The following is a 22,207-nucleotide window of genomic DNA, read 5'->3' as shown; positions in this document are numbered from 1 at the left end:
GCCTTTCTCAGCGGAAAAAATAAGGAGAAAATTACACACCAACAATTTAAGACTTTTTTTTAAGACATTATAATTAATATTATAATTATTATTATTTAAGACATTATAAAAATGCCACGACAACTAAAACACCACAAAAAATATAAACAATAAAATAAATAAGAAACAAAACTCACATTATAAAACAAACACTCCCGCACTGACTGTAACTTTGGAAAAACTAAAGTAATTGTATATATTGACACTTTCCTCTTCCACAATCGGTGTACAAATGGGAATCTATTAAAAATGAAAATTATAAATACTTGCAACAATACGAAAAGAGGTCACCCAACCACCAAATCCAATCAAAATCTAATAACTTGCCTGGGTATATCATGCAAATTAGTTCAAGACACTAAGTTGTACGGCGGCCTTATATTTTTTTTTTTTCAATTTCCTGTGCACAGCTAAAAAAAACAAAAAACTATAGCTTAGGGTTTGAAATATGTCGCAAAATTAACTTACGTAAAATTTATTTCAGGATGTGGGGGTGTATGAGCAGTGGAAGCATTCCAATAGGCCAACAATACTCAGCTTCCTTGAAGCGTTTCCCTCACTGAGTATACCTCCCGAAGCTATTATTTCAAAAATTCCCTTAATGAAGCCACGCTACTATTCGGTATCGTCCTGTTTGTCAATGAGTTTGCCAACCTCTGTGGATCTAATAGTTGGGGTTGTCAAATTTACTACTGAAGGTAAGCGATATCATCATTGAAATAGAATGAAATTCAGTGTTCATTAAGGTGAAGCACGTAAAAAAAGAAGAAGAAAATACGTACCAGGTTATAGACTCAATTATTTAAGTTGCTAAAGATATAACCTATTGATCGGATAAGATTTTTAACCATTAAAAGCTGTTTACTTTTTTTTACTTATATCAAACTCGGTATCTTGTAAATAATCAGTTCGTGCATTCCTTTTTGAAAGAAACAGGCTTGGGTCACTTCAGTGGTGCTTTCTATAAATGCTCTAAAATATTTATGATTAGAGCTATGATTGTAAATTTATTGTAAAATGTTCAAGCACACATACCCAACTTAAAAAAAAAAATACTAGACAATAGTCTAAACCGTCTGCTTAATTAGCTTTTTTGATTGCCCTCTCAAATAGCCCTTTTTTCATTCAAAAGGTAATTCTGACCTTTGGACCTCATAAATTCCATTCGCTTTGCTCGGACTTTCGGCCTTCTTGAATGAATTGGAGTCCAATTTAATGCGAGTTCTATGTATTTTTTTTTCTACTTTGTTGAATACAAAAACTGTCTAGTCCATGTTGCTTATAGTTTTAGGTATATGATTAATGGTCGCTTCATTGGATTAAATAAAAAAACTGATTTTTTTAGCTGAAAGTAAGGAGCGACATTAAAACTTAAAACGAACAGAAATTACTCCGTATATGAAATGATTTGTCCCCTCCGCAATCCCTCGCTCTTTACGCTAAAACTTTTAATTGTTTTAAAAAGTAGAATTGTGGCAAAGAGTCAAACTTTAGCGTAAAGAGCGAGGGATTGCGGAGGGGACAAATCATTTCATATACGGAGTAATTTCTGTTCGTTTTAAGTTTTAATGTCGCTCCTTACTTTCAGCTAAAAAAATTAGTTTTTTTTTATTTAATTTCTGAACGTTTTTGAATTAATGCATGTTTGGTTTTGGCTCTCCGCACATAAATTATTAAAATGAAATTTGTATATTAATTCTTTTTTTGGCTAAATGGCTTTCTCTTAGATTTGATCAGATGATTTTGAGAAATAAGGGGTGGAGAAGGAGGCCTAGTTGCCCTCCAATTTTTCGGTTACTCAAAAAGGCAACTAGAACTTTTAATTTTTAACGAACGTTTTTATTAGTAAAAAATTACGTAACTTGAGAATTAACTTACGTAACAAACTTTCATAACCTTATATTTTTATTATGTGTACGAGGGGGTTTGTACCCTCGTTAATACCTCGCTCTTTACACTAAATCGTAAGTTTTGTCCCAATTCTTTAAGAATGACCCCTGAATCAGAAAGACCGTAGAATAAATAGTTGAAATTACTAAAAATACTTTAGCATAAAGAGCAAGGTATTTATCTCCTCCTAAATACCTCGCTCTTTATGCTAAAGTATTTTTAGAATCCCTCATATGCGTAATAATCTCTGTTCGTTTTAAGTTTCAATGCTACTCCTTCCTTTCATTTGAAAAAAACGTTTTCATGTTTATTTTTCATTGTTTTCTTATAGTAATGCTAGAGAATCCTGCGCCCTTGTCATTGAATTTTTCTTCCCCCATGACAGATTCCTCCAAGGAAAGATCCTCCAACATAGCCCCTCTCCTCAGCCCCACCCCTAAACAAAATAAAATCCCCCTGAAAACGTCTGTACACTTCCCAATAACCATTACTATATGTAAACACTGGTCAAAGTTTGTAACTTGCAGCCCCTCCCCCAGGGTTTGTGGGGGAGTAACTCATCCCCAAAGACATAGTTATTATGGTTTTCGACTATGCTGAACAAAATGGCTATCTCAAAATTTTGATCAGTTGACTTTGGGAAAAAATGAGCGTGGGAGGGGGCCTAGATGCCCTCCAATTTTTTTGGTCACTTAAAAAGGGCACTATTACTTTTCATTTCCGTTAGAATGAGTCCTCTTGCGACATTCTAGGACCATTTGGTCGATACGATGACCCCTGGGGAAAAGAAAAAAAAAACAAACAAACAAATAAACACGCACCCGCGATTTGTCTTCTGGCAAAAAATACAAAATTCCACATTTTTGTAGATAGGAGCTTGAAACTTCTACAGTAGGGTTCTCTGATAGGCTGAATCTGATGATGTCATTTTCGTTAAGATCCTACGACTTTTAGGGGGTGTTTCCCCCTATTTTCCTAAATAAGGCACATTTTCTCAGGCTCGTAACTTTTGATGGGTAAGACTAAACTTGATGAAACTTATATATTTAAAATCAGCATTAAAATGCGATTCTTTTGATATAGCTTTTGATATCAAAATTCAATTCTTTAGAGTTTTGGTTACTATTGAGCCGGGTTGCTCCTTACTACAGTTCGTTACCACGAACTGTTTGAAAAGGACAGCATTTGCCCAAATAGTATTATAACAGCAAAACTGCTGATAATTTCTGATTATGTACAGTTTCAATTGATAAAATATAATAATAAAGCATTATAAACTAGGTTAAATAATGACCTTAATTTCTAAATATAATTCAGTCCCCTGTAAATCAAGGAGGCACACTCGTGCCTCTTTAAAGAGGCGAGCCACGACAATGTTATGCGATCTTCGGTTCTAGTGGTCGCAGAGGGATGGGGAGGGATGCATTTCGTAGCCCGAGCTCCAACTAAGAAACCTGCCAAATTTCATCCCCCTCCGACTTTTCCTTCATGGGGAAAATCTGGCCGAAAGTTTCGACCCGTCAACCCCAGTCCCCCTTTAACGTTGTCCGATCGGGCTGAAATTCACAAGTTAAGGTCCCCTAGGGCTCAGGAGCTTATCCGCAAAATTTCAGTTCGATCCGATAACTCCTTCCCTGTTTTCCAGAAACCACGCATAGCCACTTATTGTTCATGTTCTCCTTTTTTTTTTCTCGACCCCTACAGGTCACAGTCGACATCGGATCTGGGTGTATGAAGACTCATTCGACGCGGGATTCTCCGATTAAGTGCCCTGGAAAGTTTCGTCGGAAAATCTTAACCCCCCGATTTTCTAGCTTAGAAATACCCATTTTCCCATAAGAGCCCATGTTAATTTTTGAAATTCTTAAAAGTTATTTAGACTCATTCGACGCGGAATTCTCCGAGTAAGTACCCTGGAAAGTTTCGTCGGAAAATCTTAACCCCCCGATTTTCTAGCTTAGAAAAACCCATTTTCCTATAAGAGCCCATGTTAATTTTTGAAATTCTTAAAAGTTATTCAAAAGTTATATTAATACACATGCAGGTATGTAGCTCAGTCGGTAGAGCGTGGGACTTCTAATCCCAAAGTCAAGGGTTCAAGTCCCTTATCGGGCGGTTTTTTTTCACAAGATCAAAATAAAAGTGTATAATTTTGATAACACCTGGACTGCTTATCATTTGAGAGATAACAGAATATTAGCTTCTTATGAGCAAAAGAAACATTTCGGTCATTCTATCTATTTTTTTTCTATTTTATACAATGATTTAAAAGTGGGGGGCTGGGGGGCGGCAGCCACCCAACTTCCTCTCCTAATTCCTGTACGAGGAGTACAGGAATTATTAAATTACATCCACCATGGATTGTAGAAAAACGTACAGAAATAATATGAAAAAAACTTTGTTTTCTTAAAGAGTTAAAGAGGCTGCGTCCCAAATTCGAACCTTAAAACGTACAGGAATTAGGAGAGGCAGTAGGGGGGCTGCCGCCCCCCAAACCCCCCGCTTTTAAAGACTCTTTTGTACAGGTTTTTGTTGAGGGGGCTGCCGCCCCCCTAACCCCCCGCTCTTGGCTTCGGAAAGGCCCTCTTTTAATTAACAAAAAATTGAAATGAATGAATAATGGAACAACTTCGAAAAATGTTAAACACAAGAGGACAGGAGAACCATTGCGCCGAAACTAGTAATTAGTAACAATGAAGTCCCCCCACAACAAAAAACCTGTACAAAAGAGTCTTTAAAAGCGGGGGGTTTGGGGGGGGGGCGGCAGCCCCCCTACTGCCTCTCCTAATTCTTGTACGTTTTAAGGCTCGACTTTGGGGTGCAGCCTCTTTAACTCTTTAAGAAAACGAAGTTTTTTTCATATTATCACTCTAATAAGTATAGCATGTTCAAGTCCGTATATAGAATACATAGTTTATTTCCATAGTACGGGTTAATTGATTTCACACACCTTTTTGTTTACCAACCCCATATTTCTCATTTGGAGTTGAGTTGACTGTGGCCAAGCTCATAGAATAATGCCAGTGACACTTTTTCTATAGTTGGACCTCATCTCTGAAATGAGTTCCCTCCTTCTTGAAATAACATTTTTGTTGCGTCTTAACGCTTGGGCCAAAAAAGGTTTCTCTTCTTTTTATTACAAATTAGTCTCTTTTTTTCCAGATGGTTCATCTCGAAATGGTCTCTGTTCCATGTACCTGAATGAAGCAGCTGTGGGAACAATCGTAAACGCCTTCTTCAGGAGGTTTGTATCTGTAATATTTACTGTGTTTTACTATAAAGTTTCAAGGGAGGGGAGGTTCTCTTCCATGAAAATCCTCCAAGGACTATTCTTGCTAGAATAATGATAATTCTAAGAAGTGAACATCAATGAATGCAAAAATGTAAATTCATTGGTTTAGTGATGAACTTTATCTCAACCTTGGAGCACAATTTTAGGTATATACTCTCCTGAACATATATTGCAGCTTCTTAGTGTCAAACATTCGCAAATCGACTGTTTTGGATCCTTGCTTAACCAAAATCAATAAAACTTTCAGATAAAGTTATTCTTTCTTGGAAAAATATGAACTTTGTTATTTAGTGGCTTCAAGTTCGATTTTTTTGCTTTTACTTGAGGAATTGAACAGCTTTGTGATGTGCTTTATGTTTCTCCTCTTCTTACCTGCAAGTGAGACTGAATATTATACATAAGATACCATAATTTAAGTGCCACGAGGATTTTTGATATGCTATTTCTATCATTGGTCATGTCTTTCTAGTTGAACCTTTGCTCAGTTTTTGATACTCGTTTCTCACCATCGGTTTGCTCCCTCTGTCTCTTTCTTTTTCCGCTATGAGTCTTTTTTTATATATGTGTGTAAAACATAACTGTGCTCGCTTTTTCAAATTTTGGAATTCCTATAAAGCCTTTCACGCTTGATAGTAGGTTGAATTTTGTATCTCTATTCTGCATTTTAATTTCATTATAGTATGCTTATGATAACTACAATGACTTTAAAAGGACGAAAAAATTGGGAACATAATTTTGTGTTACCCACCTAACGTTCGACTTGTTTAAGTGTGAAAGGTTACACCTAACATAACTTCATCACCTAGCCTGGCCTATTGTGTACGTAATGTGAAAGTCACTTTACGGAGAAAACTTCTTCCCTAACTTATGCAATGTAAAGTATACTCGAACTCAAGTTAGAATTAACCTTACTTGAGTTTATGTTGCGTTTGGTAAAAGTCAATATAGCAGCAACAAAATTGAATTTCTTGATAAACAAGGGATTAATAGTGAAGACAATATTTTGTAACCTTTACAAAATGTTTGATTGTAACCTTTACAAAATATATTTGTAACCTTTACAAAATATTTGAAAAAATCATCATCTTTAGATGATGATTTTATAGACTTGTGTTAACCTAGAGCAAAAGAACTTGTATAAAATTGAAAGGTTGTACTTATTGCAACGCTTGGTAGAGAAAATTTCGCACTTAGTGTGAAAGCCGCTTAAAACACCGAATAGAACAATTCTTACCGTTAACTGACTGGAACAACAAGTCTGGAAAGCTAAGTTTTTCTTTTGTTTTTAGGGAGCCTGGATTTCATTTGCCAAATGATCAAAGTGATCCAATTATACTGGTCGCACCAGATACAGCCATCTACCCCGTTCAGGTCTTTCTGGATGCATCGGAAAGAACTGATGAAAGGTAATTTTCACATAATCTAACAGCTATAAAAAGATGTGACGTTAGAGAAACTGTACAAAATATCCTATTAAATTGATTCTGGCTCAACAGATAAGGGGTAGCTTATTAAATTTCAACATGCAACCCATTCATGTACTCTATATGCCATTTTGATCAAAGCCAGAATTTGGATTAAAATTTAATATTTTACACTTAGCTAAAAGTCTCTCGCCTTAGATTGGTGTAAAGCCCCCATTTCTGGACCGATTAATAAATAGCAACCAAAAATATATTTGATTTTTCTTCTTATTTTTGGGAATCATTTTTCTTTATTTATTATTATATTGTGTTTTTTTAATACTTTTCGACCTTTCCCACTGTCTTTATGGATTAATTATGAAAAAATCTGGTATCCATTGGCGGCTAGTATTTTTTTTTTTTTTCAATTTACTTGTCTCGAAGAAGTTTTATCTGACTGTAATACCTGACGTACAGCGGTAATTCGGTATCACGCGCTGTGAAAGTCGTTTTTAAAATAAAAGAATAGTCTAATCAAACAGTTTTAGTTAATAACCATTCATTATTTCCCAGATATATCAAGATGTGAAGTCAGAGAAACTGTACAATATCTCCTATTAGATCGATCCACACTTACCAGACAAGATATAGACTATTATTATTATCTATTTTTTTCAAGCAATTTTGGCTATTCTGATTCTTAGAACTTTGCTAGAGCTCATGCCATGAGTACTTTTCGACTTTTTCAACTATCTTTGTAGATTACTTGTACTAAAAGCTATTATTCATTGTTGATTAATGTTTTACTTTTGATCCGAGTCACTTTGCTGTGTGTCTTTTTGTACTAATACTTATACATCATAAGTGACAAATTCAAATGTAATTTTAGTTAAACAACGTCTGGGCACTGCAACTTTGTTTGGAGGAAATCCAACAAACAGAGAGGCAACTATCGATACTGAGGGGCAAACAGAGAGGCAATTATCGTTGAAAATAGGAGGAATAGAGGTTCCAATTGAATACCTCTCAAAAGCTGACAAATATGTAACACCGGACAGAGTTATCGTGGACGATAAAACCACCAAAAAAATATTCCATTACAAGCAGGTACGTGCCTTCAAATTTTCAAAATTAGTGTTTGATGCTTCGACAACGTTTATTGCATACCTTTGCAGCATAAACCTCCAACCCCCTCTCCCACCAAACAAAAACAGATCTATAGTCTTCAAACATTGCTAACTTGCGGTTGGTTTAATAGATACCATGTGTTTAGTCGTATTTACATAAAATGTTATACGCATAGAGCAGCCAACAAATTACTGTTATTGTGGCAAAACTAGAATTGATTAGAACTGGGACGATGTTTTGCCAAAGATCTTGTCTCATTCTCAAATGATTAGCATCTTTCTGCGAATTCATGCCTTTGTTTCTTGTAAAATCACCAATAACATGATCACCAAAATCCAAAGTGTTGAGCGTTCATGAAACTCCATAACAACTTTTATCTCTGGGTTACTTAACGTTATTATTTTTAGTCTTTCAAATTTGTTTCTTCTATCTTTTATGAAACAGCCATTTAACAAAAAAAAATGATTAAAGAATCGGGTTTTTTTCTTGAAATTTGGTTTTTATTCTTTGGAATGGTAGTTGGAGCTATGAAGTGTTAGCTTTTCTTCTTGTAGGGGTAGGGTATTTGCCCTCTCAACTTATCCCCTTTTCTAAATTCTAAAATATTTTTGTTATTTTTGTTTAAACATTTTTGGGTTTTTTCTCTAGCCTAATGCATAATTCTTGGTTTGCATAATTTTTCCTACAGTAAACTAGAGGCTAAATAAATCTCATTTGATTACCCTACTAAAAAATCCTTCCTGTATTATATTTAGCACGTTTTTGTTCTAGTGTTGGTCTATTTTAGTTTTTAAATACATATTTTATTATTTAATTACAAAATACATGTTTAGTCCCGTATTTGGAAATTCCATTTAAACATGTTTACGGCTAGGTATTTTGTAGTTTTATCTAAATAATCTGGCCTTGGCACAGGTACGTTCATAGAAATTATTTTAACTTAAAAGATGGGTTAAAAAAAAACAAAGTTAATGAAAAACGTTGGATAATAGATTCGATAGTAAACATAAATATGTTTTAGGAGGAAGTGCGTTCTCGAAGGCCTCTTCCCCGAGTTTTGCCTGTTTAGAACTTTACTTATATTTACTTTCTTTGATGTCTTGCTTTTATGGGGGTGCCAAGTATATCAAATACCCTGATTGGGCGTGATTGTTTAGTAAAGTTGGAACCCATAACTTTCAAGCATATCCCTTTACCCTACAAGCATGCGTGATGATGCGAACAGCCAAATGATTTTGTTTACGTCAATTGAAAGAATTTTATCGAAAAAAAAGAAAAAATCAAGGATCAGCTGGAAAAATAGCGAAAAAATAATTGTTGGTTTGTAGCAGTCAGACTTTAAAAAAAGGTAATAATCGGTTTGTTTTGTTTGTGAAGTCACGTGCATGTTTAATGGAAACAAGTTGTCGTTACTAGTTTTGCCTCATCCTTTGTTTATGTGTTGTTTTTCACTTAGTCAAACTGAATGTAGATGGAACCTTGGATTTATTAATATATTTGTTTTCCAGGGCATGAAACAAATGATGATACATGTCAATGCCCGTCGTATTTATGAAACACTCTATCATGGTCCTGGTCACATTTATGTGTCAGGGGATTTTGCCCTGGCCAATGATGTCAAATCGGCTGTAGTTTCAATCTTTAAAAGATATGGATATATGACCGAAAATTGGGCTGTATTGGCTGTAGAAAGCCTTATCGTAAGTTTGAGTATGAAATAAAATCTTAATATTATTTTTCATAAAGCAAAAGTCTCTTTATTAAAGTGTTGACGCAATATGGCTGATGTTTTGGTCATATGGTACCATATACTTATGTCTGAGTCGTGAGACGGTGCTCTAGGTCCCAAGATCTAGGATAATGTCCTAGATCTAAAGACTAGAATTTTCAGGATTCAAGACAAACTATTTATCAAGATGGCATCCAGAATTTTTTAGCTTTCAATGTATCTACGTCTAGGAATACTAAATTTAACTGTGTAAATTTAATTGTATCTTTATAAAATCGTAAAATGTTAATATTCATAAAAGATGGATTTTTGGTCTTTTACCTCAGTACTGCTTGGCATTTAAAATCATATTTTTAAGATTAATTTTACATCGAGGATAGACTGGGTATGAAAGTCTGGCGCTCTTTGACGTTCTCATATGGTTTAGGGTCTCCCCTCTGTCATAAGTTCCTAATTGTAACTTTGAAAGGGAAATCCTGCCTGCCTGGCCACATAGTGGTGCTGAGGTGAACTTTTAACGAGCTTACATAATTATAATGGCGATTAGAAACATGGTTTTGGGGTGGGCTCGAGAGTTTACACCCCTTGATAAAAATAATAGTCTAGTAGATTACTCAAAATTGGACTGTATTTGAATAATCGAGTATTTTTCTGGAGTTAAGGTTGTTTCGGTAGATTTTGTTTAGGCTGAATAACCTCTTCCTAGCTTCGTTATTTATTTGAGTTGTCCCTCCATTGCAGTGTAAAGTCCGTGGGTATGAATATATAACGAGTTGGAGTCAATTTGATTAGGATAGTTTGTGCGAAATGTTGGCTCTTGTTAATAGGAACGCAGTACCAAGTGCTAAAAAAGCATTTAATGATATAAAGCCACTGGATTCATCACGGGAAATATCCAAAAGTATTGCTATTAAAATTTACATAACAATAATAATATAGTAACTGTTAATTTTTCAGTAGCCATTTTGTGCTAATTTTATTCTTAAATGTGCTGTTATACCTTCTCCCTATTGGAACAGATACTCAAACAAACAAATATCGTGAAGTTATTTTTACCCCGTCATTTGTTTCATCAAGATTAATATAGTAATGTCCTATTCTTTTATTTTCTAAGTCGCTTTGGTCAAATCACTTTGGCCTCTGAACATTTCAAGAGACAAAAATATTTAAAAGTGAATCTGTAAAATTTAAAGGATCATCACATCCAGTTCAAGCTCGTGTATTCATTGATTGACTTATTTATTGGGCAAAGTAAACTTTGCAGTTTTCCAAGAGCCAAGATTGGCTCTTGTTTAATTAGACCCTCCTGTTCGAAAGTGTGTATAGGTGTTATTCCAAAAGCAAAGAACTCGACTCCGTGAAATCTTTATTGATACATGTTTTTGTTCAAGTATTAAATATGTTGGTATAGACAAAGTCATATTGCTAAATGAATTTAAAATAAAATGCTTTCAAAGAATATAACTAACTAATATGCAAATTCCTCCTCCGGCTTCCTAGATGGCACCGAAACAAAAAAATAATTGCTCGATTTGGTATAGTAGATGTGCCTTCGCGGATTCGGTCTTCCAGTGATGATTTATGTAAAAAGACTGTCAACTTTATTCACGTTTATGACCCTCTGCAGCCTTTTTTCCATATTGATACTGGTTGATTAGTCCATGTTGTCTTTTAATAGTTTGAATTTTGTTTTTCTTCGCTGTTTATCGTATTTGTTTTTGTTTATTTATTTATAATACTCCGTACTTTGTGTTTTTTATACTTTACGGGTAATAAAGTTCATTCATTCATTCATTCATTCATATCCTATAGGAACAATCCTACTAGAAACTTATTTGGTGATATTAGCATAAAAGTAACGTATTTTGGATATATTATAAAATTCATTTAAAATAATTTTGTTGTTTTGGCAAGGTTGCTATTTTATTGTCCTGTGGTGGCGCAGTGGGTTTGACCTTAGCTTGGTAATACGGGATCGAGAGATCGAATCATGCTGCAGCAATGCACTGCAGGGCCTACGCAGGGACCTTAATAGTCAAGAAGCGTCGTTAATCTGATACAATACGATAATTCTTATAACCCATATCATATGCGGAAATGACAGTGCGAAACATAACAAAATAAGAAGAGGATACACTGTAATACATTTTTACATGAAAACTTAAATTGTTCTGTTTCTAATTAGCTGTGTATTGTTTTAGAAAAACGGCCGTTACCATGAACAGATTTTTGGTAATACTGTTGGTGCATCAAATACTCACGTTCCTGGACAGCTCGTTTAATGAAGAATAATGCAGTCTGATTCAACTGCTAGTTAAATGTGTTCAACATTTGTTTGATTTAAATTAGTTTGACTGTCGAAAGTGCTCTTTTTCCAGAACAATTGAAATTTATTGATTTTAACTGCATTATAAATCTTTGATCTTATTAAACATATAAGACTTGCCATAAGTGTTCCAAGTTTGTATGTAGTTTTTACGTGTGGGTGATTCAATAGATTAAATCTGATTTTACTTTTCTATAAATGCCATAGATGGGATTTAGATGAGTGCCTTCTTTTCTGTAAGAACAACTGTTGTCTGGTCTTGGCCTGTTTTAGATATCTGTTGATGGACCATTCTGGTGACTTAAATTTCCTGTTTCCATTCGAAATTTAGTTTTGCTATTAGAACTTTTTCCTTTTGTAAGAAGAGTAAAAGCATACAAGATGTCCCGTTCTGTAGCTCTTGCATGAAACGTTGATTTTGTTTAGGACCAACGCTGCAGCCTTTTTTCCTTTTCTTTTTTGTCTGATCTGTGGTCTGTAGCAGTGCATTTGAATCCTTTACTTTCAGTGGACTTTCGGAAAGCATTTGAGCTCAAGACTCATTTTCTTGCGGCCACGAACATGAAAGTTAAGGGTATCAGCAAACGTACTCGAAAAAAACCACTAGTCAACAGTGTCTAGGTTGCAATTAAGCAACAGAATCATATAATAAGTATCAGCAGAAGTTTCTTCAATATTTACCATCCAGAGCATAACTGTTTTATTGTCTTCTTACTGACAAGCCTGAATTTCATTATTGTTATTATTATTGATTCATTTATCGACAAAGAAATAAAAAATAACGCGGTTCGAGTGTTTATTTTAGCTGCCAAGTTAAAGTGATGCACTTTTAGTGCCATAGAAACGAGAACAACAAATCAAACAAACCTCACCGCACTGCTCTGTGCAAATTGAACCCATCCTAAACTTACCAACAAATGATGCAGCAATAAAACTCAAAAACACTATCTGTGCAGTTTCTATGTTCGAATCCATATTTTTAACTGATTTAAATAGTATTTCACAACGAAACTTATATTTATTGCGATAACATATTTTTTGCTAATCTGCCGAGTTTATCACACCTTCAATTTTTTGAATTTCATCTGTTTTTCCTCCATAGTAGAACATTTTTTATATGATAACAGAACATTCTAAATTTAATAAATATCAATTATATTAGTTTATTGGACAGAAATATCTACAAATTTTTATGATGTCCATATAAAATAAACGGCTACTAAAGAACTAGCGATTAGGCAAATTTTTGTGCATACTGTCAGGTTTTACATCCTGTTATAGCCTTTGAGGTAGCTAAATATTTGAAGATGAAATGCCGCTTCGGCCAATTCTGCGTTTTAATTAATTCCCCTGATTATCCCATCATTATTCCCAGTGTTCTTCATTTTCTTGTATCAGCTGAGGTAATTCAAAGTCGTCGTATTATACAATCCAAATATAATTTTAAAAAAAATGCGAATTATATTTCACGTCTTTTTACTATTGCTAACGATCATGAATTGTAAAAGGAAGACTTTCATTTGACATTCAGGAGAAGAAAAAAAACTTGATAAGAAAAGTTCTCAGTTCTGACTATTTTGACATGTTAGAAAACAAGATGAGGTGAATTTAGAGAGCCAGAAACTTCTAAGCATTGTGAGAAACGGAGAAGATGCAGGTATGTAGATTAGACAATCGATTAAAAACATATTGAACATAGTGGCCTTATAAATATCATTTTGATAGAATAATTCATGTGACACCCTTTCATTTATCGCAAACGGTATATCTTAGAGAGCAAAATTAGGTAAGCATCTAAGAAAATTAGTGGTAACACTTTTGGTTTTGCAGAGAAAAAAGTAGTTTGCTCAAGAAGTCTCTGATTGGTACATATTACTAGAATAAGGGGAAAATAAGGGAAGCTGCGAAAAATTAAGGTGCAGATTAAGGAGCTATGAAATTTAGGGTATCGATAAAATTACGAAGATCTGGAAGATGCAGCCATACGGAATGATAGACACCATAGCAGCCAAACGGAACAATAGACGGCATAGCAGTCAGAAGGCATCCTAAGATGTAAAATTATGGGGCCTAGAATAACCGTATATATGGAAAAGTCGGTCGAGTTTTCTGTTGATTGAAAACTTGGAATATTTGTATTTTGGGGTATTTATGTTATACTCTTTAATGCACTTTCCATAAAAAGTAAAAATATTACGTTATGTTGACAAGACATCTCCTGCTTCTGGAGAGACAAGTCTGGGCCAGTGATGAACAGGCTAAATTAACCTCCCTTTTGTTTAGCTTCTCCCCTTACAAGTCAGCTAGGGTGAAATGCTGCCAGTAATCAATGATAAATACAATTTTTTTTCCAGTTCTTTTATCTCTCCCTAAAAAGTAACTTTTTGTAATAAACATCCTATCTTGCAACCAAAATTGGGCTTTAAATTGGAAACAGAAAACACTAAATTGGAAACATATATATATATATATATATATATATATATATATATATATATATATATATATATATATATATATATATATATATATATTATTATATATATATATATATATATCTATATATATATATATATATATATATATATATATATATATATATATATATATATATATATATATATATATATATATATATATATATATATATATATATATATATTATATATATATATATATATATATATATATATATATATATATATATATATATATATATATATATATATATATATATTATATATATATATATATATATATATATATATATATATATATATATATATATATATATATATATATATATATATATATATATATATATATGTAAGAATTAAGAGCTCATATAGCACTTGTGACGAGGATGGAAGAGTCAAGAGCTTGGTTTGAAATTGTTTGTTTCTGTTTACTGTAAATATAACCTCTATTTTCTCAGTTTTTGAATATTCAATCACCGATGTACAGTTTTTCATAATTTATATTTATAATAAAGAATGTTCATTTCTTTTATTTTATTTATATTTAGCTTTTAATGGAAATCAGTAGAAAACAATCTAATAGGTGCAATCCTATCTCTCTGTTTGTTTTTAAGAATACTAGTACTAGACACGAATAGGACACTACTACTGCTAATTTCACTCACTGTCCAACCTCTAAAAGTCCTCCCCAGCGTCTGATCATGAGGCTGGAAATCTTATGAAATACGTCTCCGAGATTGCATGAATTAAAGCCAGTAACAGCAACTAAAAAATGCTGAGGTAGGGTAGGGTTGACAGAAAGTCCCTGGACGTATGAAGCACAACCGTGGCGCTAAAAAATCCCTCGAGGAAAATCTGGGATGGGGAATAATAACACTTCCTAGTACCGGCTTATCGGATCAAGTGCTCCTTGCCGCAGACGGATGACCAATGATGGATGACTCTCCCTTTTCTTTTGAGGAATTAATTAAAAAGAAACACACATTTCCAAAAGAGAAGTTTTTACTAAGTAAAGAAAAGAGCCATATTAAACTTAAGACGAGAAGAACTGAATTTCTTTTACAATTCAAACTTAAAATAACCAGAAATTACCATTAAAGAATAAATGAAACCGAAACACACACAAAAATTGAATACACAATCACAGCAAACAAACAAATCCCCTTTCCCTACCCTAACACTGTAGAAGTCTTAAAGTTACTACATCTTTTCCTTTTCATTGAAAACTATATGTGCTTTGAACAGCTCTTGGAGAGAACTAGTAATATAAACTGAATATTTAAACTAATGGTTGAAAACTCAGCAATTCAAGATTTTATTTTACTGCAATTTTGATTTTCAGTGTAGTAAGTACCAAAGGAAATGTTTGTAATGTAATTTTGTTTTCAATAAAAAGCAAATAACGCAATAGGCTTTAGACTTTTACAGTTAGGAAACGGGAAGGGGGACAGTTGCCACACTCCTATTGGTAGTTTTTGTTCCCCGAAGTGGTCGTATCGAATATGGCTTGGTATCTCTGACATCATGTAAAATTATACAAGATGACGAACGGATCCAAAAAACTAAAGCAAAAGCATATAAAAATTCACAACGAAATCTCCATCTAGAAGAAAAACCAAAATTATAATGGAATGAAGGATGTGCTATTATAGAATATATGAAGGACCTTAAATACGACCATTACTGGCGCAGAAATGATGTAATTTATGCTCTTGTAGTGTCCTCATAAATATGATCACCCCAACACCTAGTTGGTGGGGGCGCTTCGTGCACCCCCCCAACCCCCCTGCGCGTGTAAGTAGTTAAGCGCCATATTAGTTACGCGCCATTGTAGTTGTGTCCCTGTGTCCCAGTCTGTGATTTCTCTTTGAGTGTCCCGGGCGTCATTTATATTCCTTGTGTCCCGGTCGTCATTTATATCCCCCTGTGCCCCCCGGTGTCCCCGTTGTAGTTGTGTCCCTGTGTCCCGGTCGTCATTTATACTCCCTGTGTCCCGGTCGTCATTTGTATCCCGGTGTCTGTATATACATTCGTTTTTTTAGTTTTGTTTTTCTCCTTTAGTTTTCATTTTTTCCCTTTTTTCTTTTTTTTTCTTTTTTAGTTTTTTTAGTTTTTTAGCTTTTTTAGTTTTTTTTTATTAGTTTTTAGTTTTTTTTTTCTTTTTAGTTTTATCTTAGTTTTTGCCTTTTTTTAGTTTTTTTAGTTTTTTTTTTTTACCTATGTCCTGGTCGTTATTTATGCTCCCTGTGTCCCGGTCTTCATTTGTGTCCCGGTGCTTTGTTGATCATGATTGCTAATCGAACATTCCTTTTGTCCCGGTCGCTTTCTCTTTGAGTGTCGTCATTTATATTCCCTATCTGCCGGTGTCCCGGTCGTCATTTGTGTCCCGTTGTCCCGGTCTGTAATTTTATCAGTTGAAAACATGACGTCAGTCAACACACAAACATGACGTCACCCGACAGACCCACACACACACAGACAACTTATTTTTATATATATAGAAAATGTGCTGGTGTCCCGGTCGTCATTTGTGTCCCGATGTCCCGATATATATATATATATCTTCTATATATCTATATATATAAAAATAAGTTGTCTGTCTGTGGATCTGTGGATCAGGTGACGTCATGTTTCTGTGTCGGCTGACGTCATGAAATTAGTTGTCGTCATTTTTGCTTTGACGATGCTTAGTATATTGTAAAACACATTAATTTGGTTAATAATATACCATTTAAAACACCAAAATGAACATGCTGGAGTAGTCACTCGGTGAGAGAGGGTGTCAGAACGGAGAATGAAGGTCCCAGGTTCAAATCCTGGTTAGGCTAAAAAAGGTAAAAAACTAAAAACTAAAAAAAAACTGAAAAAACTAAAAAAAGGCAAAAACTACAAAAAAAACTAAAAACTAATAAAAAAAATAAAAAAGCTAAAAAACTAAAAAAACTAAAAAAACCAAAAAACTAAAAAAACTAAAAACTAAAAAAAAAAAACTTAAAAAAAAGGAAAAAACTGAAAAATAGAAGAGAAAAAGAAAACTAATAAAATTAAGAATAAAAATAAAAAAAATAAAAAAGATAAAAACTAAAAAAAAAGTAAAAAGAAAAAACGAAAAAAAAACTAAAAAAGCCTAAAAAAAAGGTAAAAACCAATAAAAAACTAAAAAGAAAAAAAGGAAAAAAACTAAAAAAAATTTTCATCTAAAAAACTAAAAAAAACTAAAAAAGGTAAAAACTAAAAGAACTAAAAAAGAAAAAAAAAACTAAAAAAAGGAAAAAAACTGAAAAATAAAGGAGAAAAAGAAAACTAAAAAAATATAAATAAAAATAAAAAAACTAAAAAGATAAAAACTTCAAAAAAAACTAAAAAGAAAAAAGAAAAAAACTAAAAAACCTAAAAAAAGGTCAAAACCAATAAAAAAAAACTAAAAGGGGAACACTGGGACACAAATGACGACCGGGATACTGGGAATATAAATGACGACCGGGACACAGGGAATGTTCAATTAGCAATCACCATCAACAAAGCTCAAGGGCAATCATTAGAATCATGAGGTATAGATCTGAATATGGATTGTTTTTCCCATGGACAATTATATGTTGCATGTTCAAGAGTCGGTAAACCTGACAATCTAAATAAATGACGACACTCAAAGAGAAAGCGACCGGGACAAAAGGAATGTTCGATTAGCAATCAACAAAGCACCGGGACACAGGGAGTATAAATGACGACGACCGGGACACAGGGACATAACTACAAAGGGGACGCCGGGGTGCACAGGGGGATATATAAATGACGATGGCGACTCAGGGAATGGTCGATTAGCAATCACCATCAACAAAGCTCAAGGGCAATCATTAGAATCATGAGGTATAGATCTGAATACGGATTGTTTTCCCATGGACCATTATATGTTGCATGTTCAAGAGTCGGTAAACCTGACAATCTATTTATATGCACAGACAATGGGACAGCAAAGAATGTTGTATATTCGCAAGTTTTACGTAGTTAAAACCATATATATATATATATATATATATATATCTATATTCACAGGTGGGACATATGGACACAACTACAATGGCGCGTAACTAATATGGCGCGTAACGACTTACGCGCGCGGGGGGGCTTGGGGGGGGCGCGAAGCGCCCCCACCAACTAAGTGTTGGGGTGGCGCGAAGCGCCACCCCAACAGCTAGTATATATATATATATCTATTCACAGGTGTGACACAGGGACACAACTACAATGGCGCGTAACGACTTAACGACGGGGGGCAACACACAACTAGTTTTTAAGCTTGTTGCAGGTGTAGATAATATACCAAATTATTTCTATTTTAGCCTGTTCACATTCTAACGTCTAAGTGGATGGGTTATAAACATATTTCTAGATTTCAACTGCTATAATAAGCAGAGATGGGATATACTCTTGATGATGTATAATTCCGGCTTCACAATCTAAGAAAATAGTTGCACTAGGAGAGTCAATTTTTAGGAAGTAACTTAAACCCTTATTTGTGCCCCGGAAAGGTGTTTTCTGGCTCCCATTTCAAGGTCATTACTGTATCATTTGTCCGGAAATTCAGATGAGTCTGGTTGAAAAGAAGTTGGTTTCGTAATCCTCGATGCATATAGGAGGTCCAGATTTCCGATTGAAAATAGGAATACTTATTCCAAATCCTAAGTCTAAAGTACTTGTTGAGCGTAGAGTGGATGGGAAGTTAATTGAAGCTAAGGAAATCATAAAAATACCCTTCTACTAAGCAAAGAACTAGTCAGGTTAAGAGAAAACTAGTCAGTAAACCAGTAAAGCATTCTATCCCAGTCCCGTTTATTGTTCCTCCTAAAAGCACAAATTTGCATGAATAGCTCGGTGAAAATTCTACAAGTGAGGCTGTTCAAGAAGTGACAGAGGTAGCTTATTTTGTTAAAAAAAAATCTGTACATACGACATTTGTTCAGACTTTTACGACACAGGACGCTTCTGTTGTAAAGAGTCCTTGTACAAACATTAAATCCCAATATATTTTGTCAGAAGAAAACGGTCAATAAACCCAGTTTGCGGTGTAGTTAAACCAAACACTGCACAAAATTCTGGACAAGAAAGTCATTTCAACATTAATGGTGTTAATAATACTAACTACGTTGAAGATTCTAATAGATTGTTTCAGGCTCCTCCAGAGAAAAAACTGCTACTGACTTCCAAAGGAGGACAGATGGATAAGGACACCAATTGCAGTAAAAGTTAAAAGTAATGAAGCAGTCAGAAAAAAAAGAAAAAGACAAACCTTCCGTTCACGTTACGGCCTCGGCAAGGACAAATACGGCCACAGTAATAAAAAATGTAACGTGCAAAGCACGTGAAGTCGAGACAGATGTAAAGACTTTTGCGATACAGGATGCTTCTGTTGTAAAGAGTTCTTTTACCCAAATTAGATCCCAATATGTTTTGTCAGAAGAAAATAGTCAACTGCGATGTAGTTAAATCTAACACTGCAGAAAATTCTGGACAGGAAAGTGATTTCACCATTAATGGTGCTAATAATACCTACTATGTTGAAGAGTCTGATGGATTCTGGACAATTCTGTTGTAAAGAGTTCTTTTACACACATTAGATCCCAATATATTTTGTCATAAGAAAACAGTCAACAGACCCAGGTTTCGATGTAGTTAAATCAAATACTGGAGAAAATTCTGGACAAGAAAGTGATCTCAACATTAATGGTGTTAATGATAAATTTCTTGCAATAATCGTTCGCTACTGATCCACGTAGGGAAAAGAAGCTATTAGAGTTACTTTAATGAGAACATCAAATCAACTGAGAAAAAGTTATGAAAATTGAAACTTAGTTAACTATTCTGTTGCGAAATAATCCTCTTTTAAGCTAATATTGAAGCAACTCTTTTTGGTCTAGTAGGTAATCTCTAATAGCTTCTTTTCCGTACATGGATCAGTAGCGACAATTCTATTTAATATTATTGGTAGTAGTTTTATTTGTTTTTAGTTTAGTGTTTTTTTTCTTTTTATCTTGTGCTGAGGACGCCTAGTTTGGATACAGGCGAAATATCCGCGTTGTTTTAGTCTTTCCTCTCTACTGGCCGTAGTCTCGTTTGAGGTTTTTTTTGTGGAGTTTTATCTCTCTTTGTTGTTTATTGTCATGTCTGGCCAGTTCGGCTTAAGAACTTTCATTCTTTGTTTCTTGACCTTCCCCAGGTTCATGAAAGTATTGATGTCCTTGTCTCACTCCAGGGCCTCAGCAGAGGGACATTTTTATCTGCTGAAGCTCATTAAGAGCCTCCAGCAAAACAGGCCAGACCCCAATGCCATTTAGTCTCTCATGCATGTGCATAGGTTTGTCCCGGATGCATTCTGGGACATATTTCTGTCAAAGACCAAAAAATGGAGGAAAATAAAAGTTCAAGAAGATTAATAATCAGAACTCACTGAACCCGAGTATCTGTTTATATAATTAAACTCAGTCAATATTTTTTGTTGATAGTTGGAAAATCGTATTTTGCTATTTTTTTTCGAAAGTTCGAAAGTTATTATACGTTTTTTCTTTAAATTCAGGAAGAAGCTGAAAAACCTTGTTTTACTATCAAATTGTTAAATTATAGTATTTCTGTAGGCAAAAGGCCCCAGGATACAAAGATACCGCAAAAATAAATAGTTGGAATTACAAAATGTATAGGAAAAGGTCTAAATCAAAGACAGCCGAACAGGAGCCTTCTGGAATGGAGTAAAAGGAAGGGATCCCCAAATCCCCGTTAAACAGACTGAAAAAGGAACTCGCAATCTCGCAGGACTAAAAAGTTCAGGATTATGCCTTTAAAAAAATACCACTTGATCCATGTATTTCGCGATAAAATATTAAATTCTTGAAAAGATAGCCAACACAAAGGTCGAAAATTTAGACCTGTTCGGAAAACAATTCAACGTAATAGCAAAACAAAATATTTTCAGGATAAATTTGTAATTTATTCAGGAACTATTACCAGAAAATTGCAAGAAAATATTGATGTATGTTTGCAAGATGTTGCGTCTCAGAAAACAATCTTTGAAAAACGGTAATTTGATACTCTTATTAAAGTTAAAAGTTTGACCCTTTGATTTGATGGAACATAATATCCCCTCATGATGCACTAGCTCCTAACGGCAGGGTTGGGAACAAAAATATCTGTTATGAACTACTTGCCAAAAAAGGATTGCAGCTGCTAGATAGGGATCTGTGACAGGGAACAACAGAGTGGAGGCTCCACATAGAGACTCCTATCCGGAACTACAAAACTAAAAAAAGAGTGGATGATCTTTGTAGAATTTGTGGCACAAACTACCTACCAAAAGCAGAGTGGAGAATCTAGTTAAGGGTTGGCAAATATTGCTAATGATTAGCAAAATTTTATACAAAAACACAGTCTTTAGATTCAACTTACTAAAACAGTTGCTTTTCTGGTATAATAATAATATTTGTGAAAACACAATTTGGAGAGGAGGGATGCATAAATAGATGAGGAAATCGGAACTGGAAAATACAAAAATCATCTCTTGGGCGCTGAACAGGATTCCTTTCAACTTTTACGGATTTTCTTTCAACCTTGGAGGAAAATACTATTTGCCTGATTTAAAGTAGAATCAGAGGCTACTGGTAGAATCCTTACACCAATGGTAGACGCACGTTATTCTATTTTTTTTTTTTTTTTCATCAGGGCAATCACTTAAAATTACTTAAACATAATATTAATAATAGAGTCAGAAAAATAAGGTAGGATATTATCTCAGGAAACTCTTCTTAATAGAGGTTTGTGAAATAGCATATAACGTTGGATCTCTCACGTTTTTTTTTTAATTTTAAGTGATGACACTAATTGAATTATTGAACTCAGACGTTTACATACTATTTTTGGATCAAAGTTTAGTACATC

General features: G+C 34.1%; 2 protein-coding genes and 2 long non-coding RNA genes across 5 annotated transcripts in view; 2 read left to right on the top strand and 2 right to left on the bottom strand.

Moving 5' to 3' along the window:
• LOC136027086 (uncharacterized) overlaps positions 1-22,207 on the bottom strand; it is a 126,260-nt gene that overhangs the window by 44,274 nt on the left and 59,779 nt on the right. The window lies entirely within an intron of this gene.
• LOC136027083 (uncharacterized) overlaps positions 1-22,207 on the top strand; it is a 119,243-nt gene that overhangs the window by 53,047 nt on the left and 43,989 nt on the right. The window lies entirely within an intron of this gene.
• LOC136027084 (nitric oxide synthase, inducible-like) overlaps positions 1-22,207 on the top strand; it is a 56,950-nt gene that overhangs the window by 5,131 nt on the left and 29,612 nt on the right. The window contains exons 3-6 of one of the 2 annotated variants that reach the window (XM_065704029.1): positions 524-737; positions 5,092-5,173; positions 6,511-6,627; positions 7,514-9,452. In XM_065704029.1, the coding sequence (XP_065560101.1) occupies positions 524-737; positions 5,092-5,173; positions 6,511-6,627; positions 7,514-7,517 (417 nt within the window). In that variant the 3' untranslated portion in view covers positions 7,518-9,452. Of the gene's footprint in view, positions 1-523; positions 738-5,091; positions 5,174-6,510; positions 6,628-7,513; positions 9,453-22,207 lie in introns of those variants that run through there. The other variant, XM_065704028.1, reaches the window with a different exon arrangement.
• On the bottom strand, positions 7-14,254 carry LOC136027087 (uncharacterized). Its single transcript, XR_010617492.1, has 3 exons — positions 14,005-14,254; positions 6,456-6,650; positions 7-279 (listed from the first exon to the last, which is right to left on the bottom strand). It is a non-coding gene; the product is annotated as an uncharacterized LOC136027087 (long non-coding RNA).

Source organism: Artemia franciscana, chromosome 5 (genome assembly GCF_032884065.1).
Source record: "Artemia franciscana chromosome 5, ASM3288406v1, whole genome shotgun sequence".
In the NCBI taxonomy this organism is placed as follows: Eukaryota; Metazoa; Arthropoda; class Branchiopoda; order Anostraca; family Artemiidae; genus Artemia; species Artemia franciscana.
The sequence above is the reverse complement of the archived record's forward strand: the minus strand, read 5'-3'. Positions and strand labels throughout refer to the sequence as shown.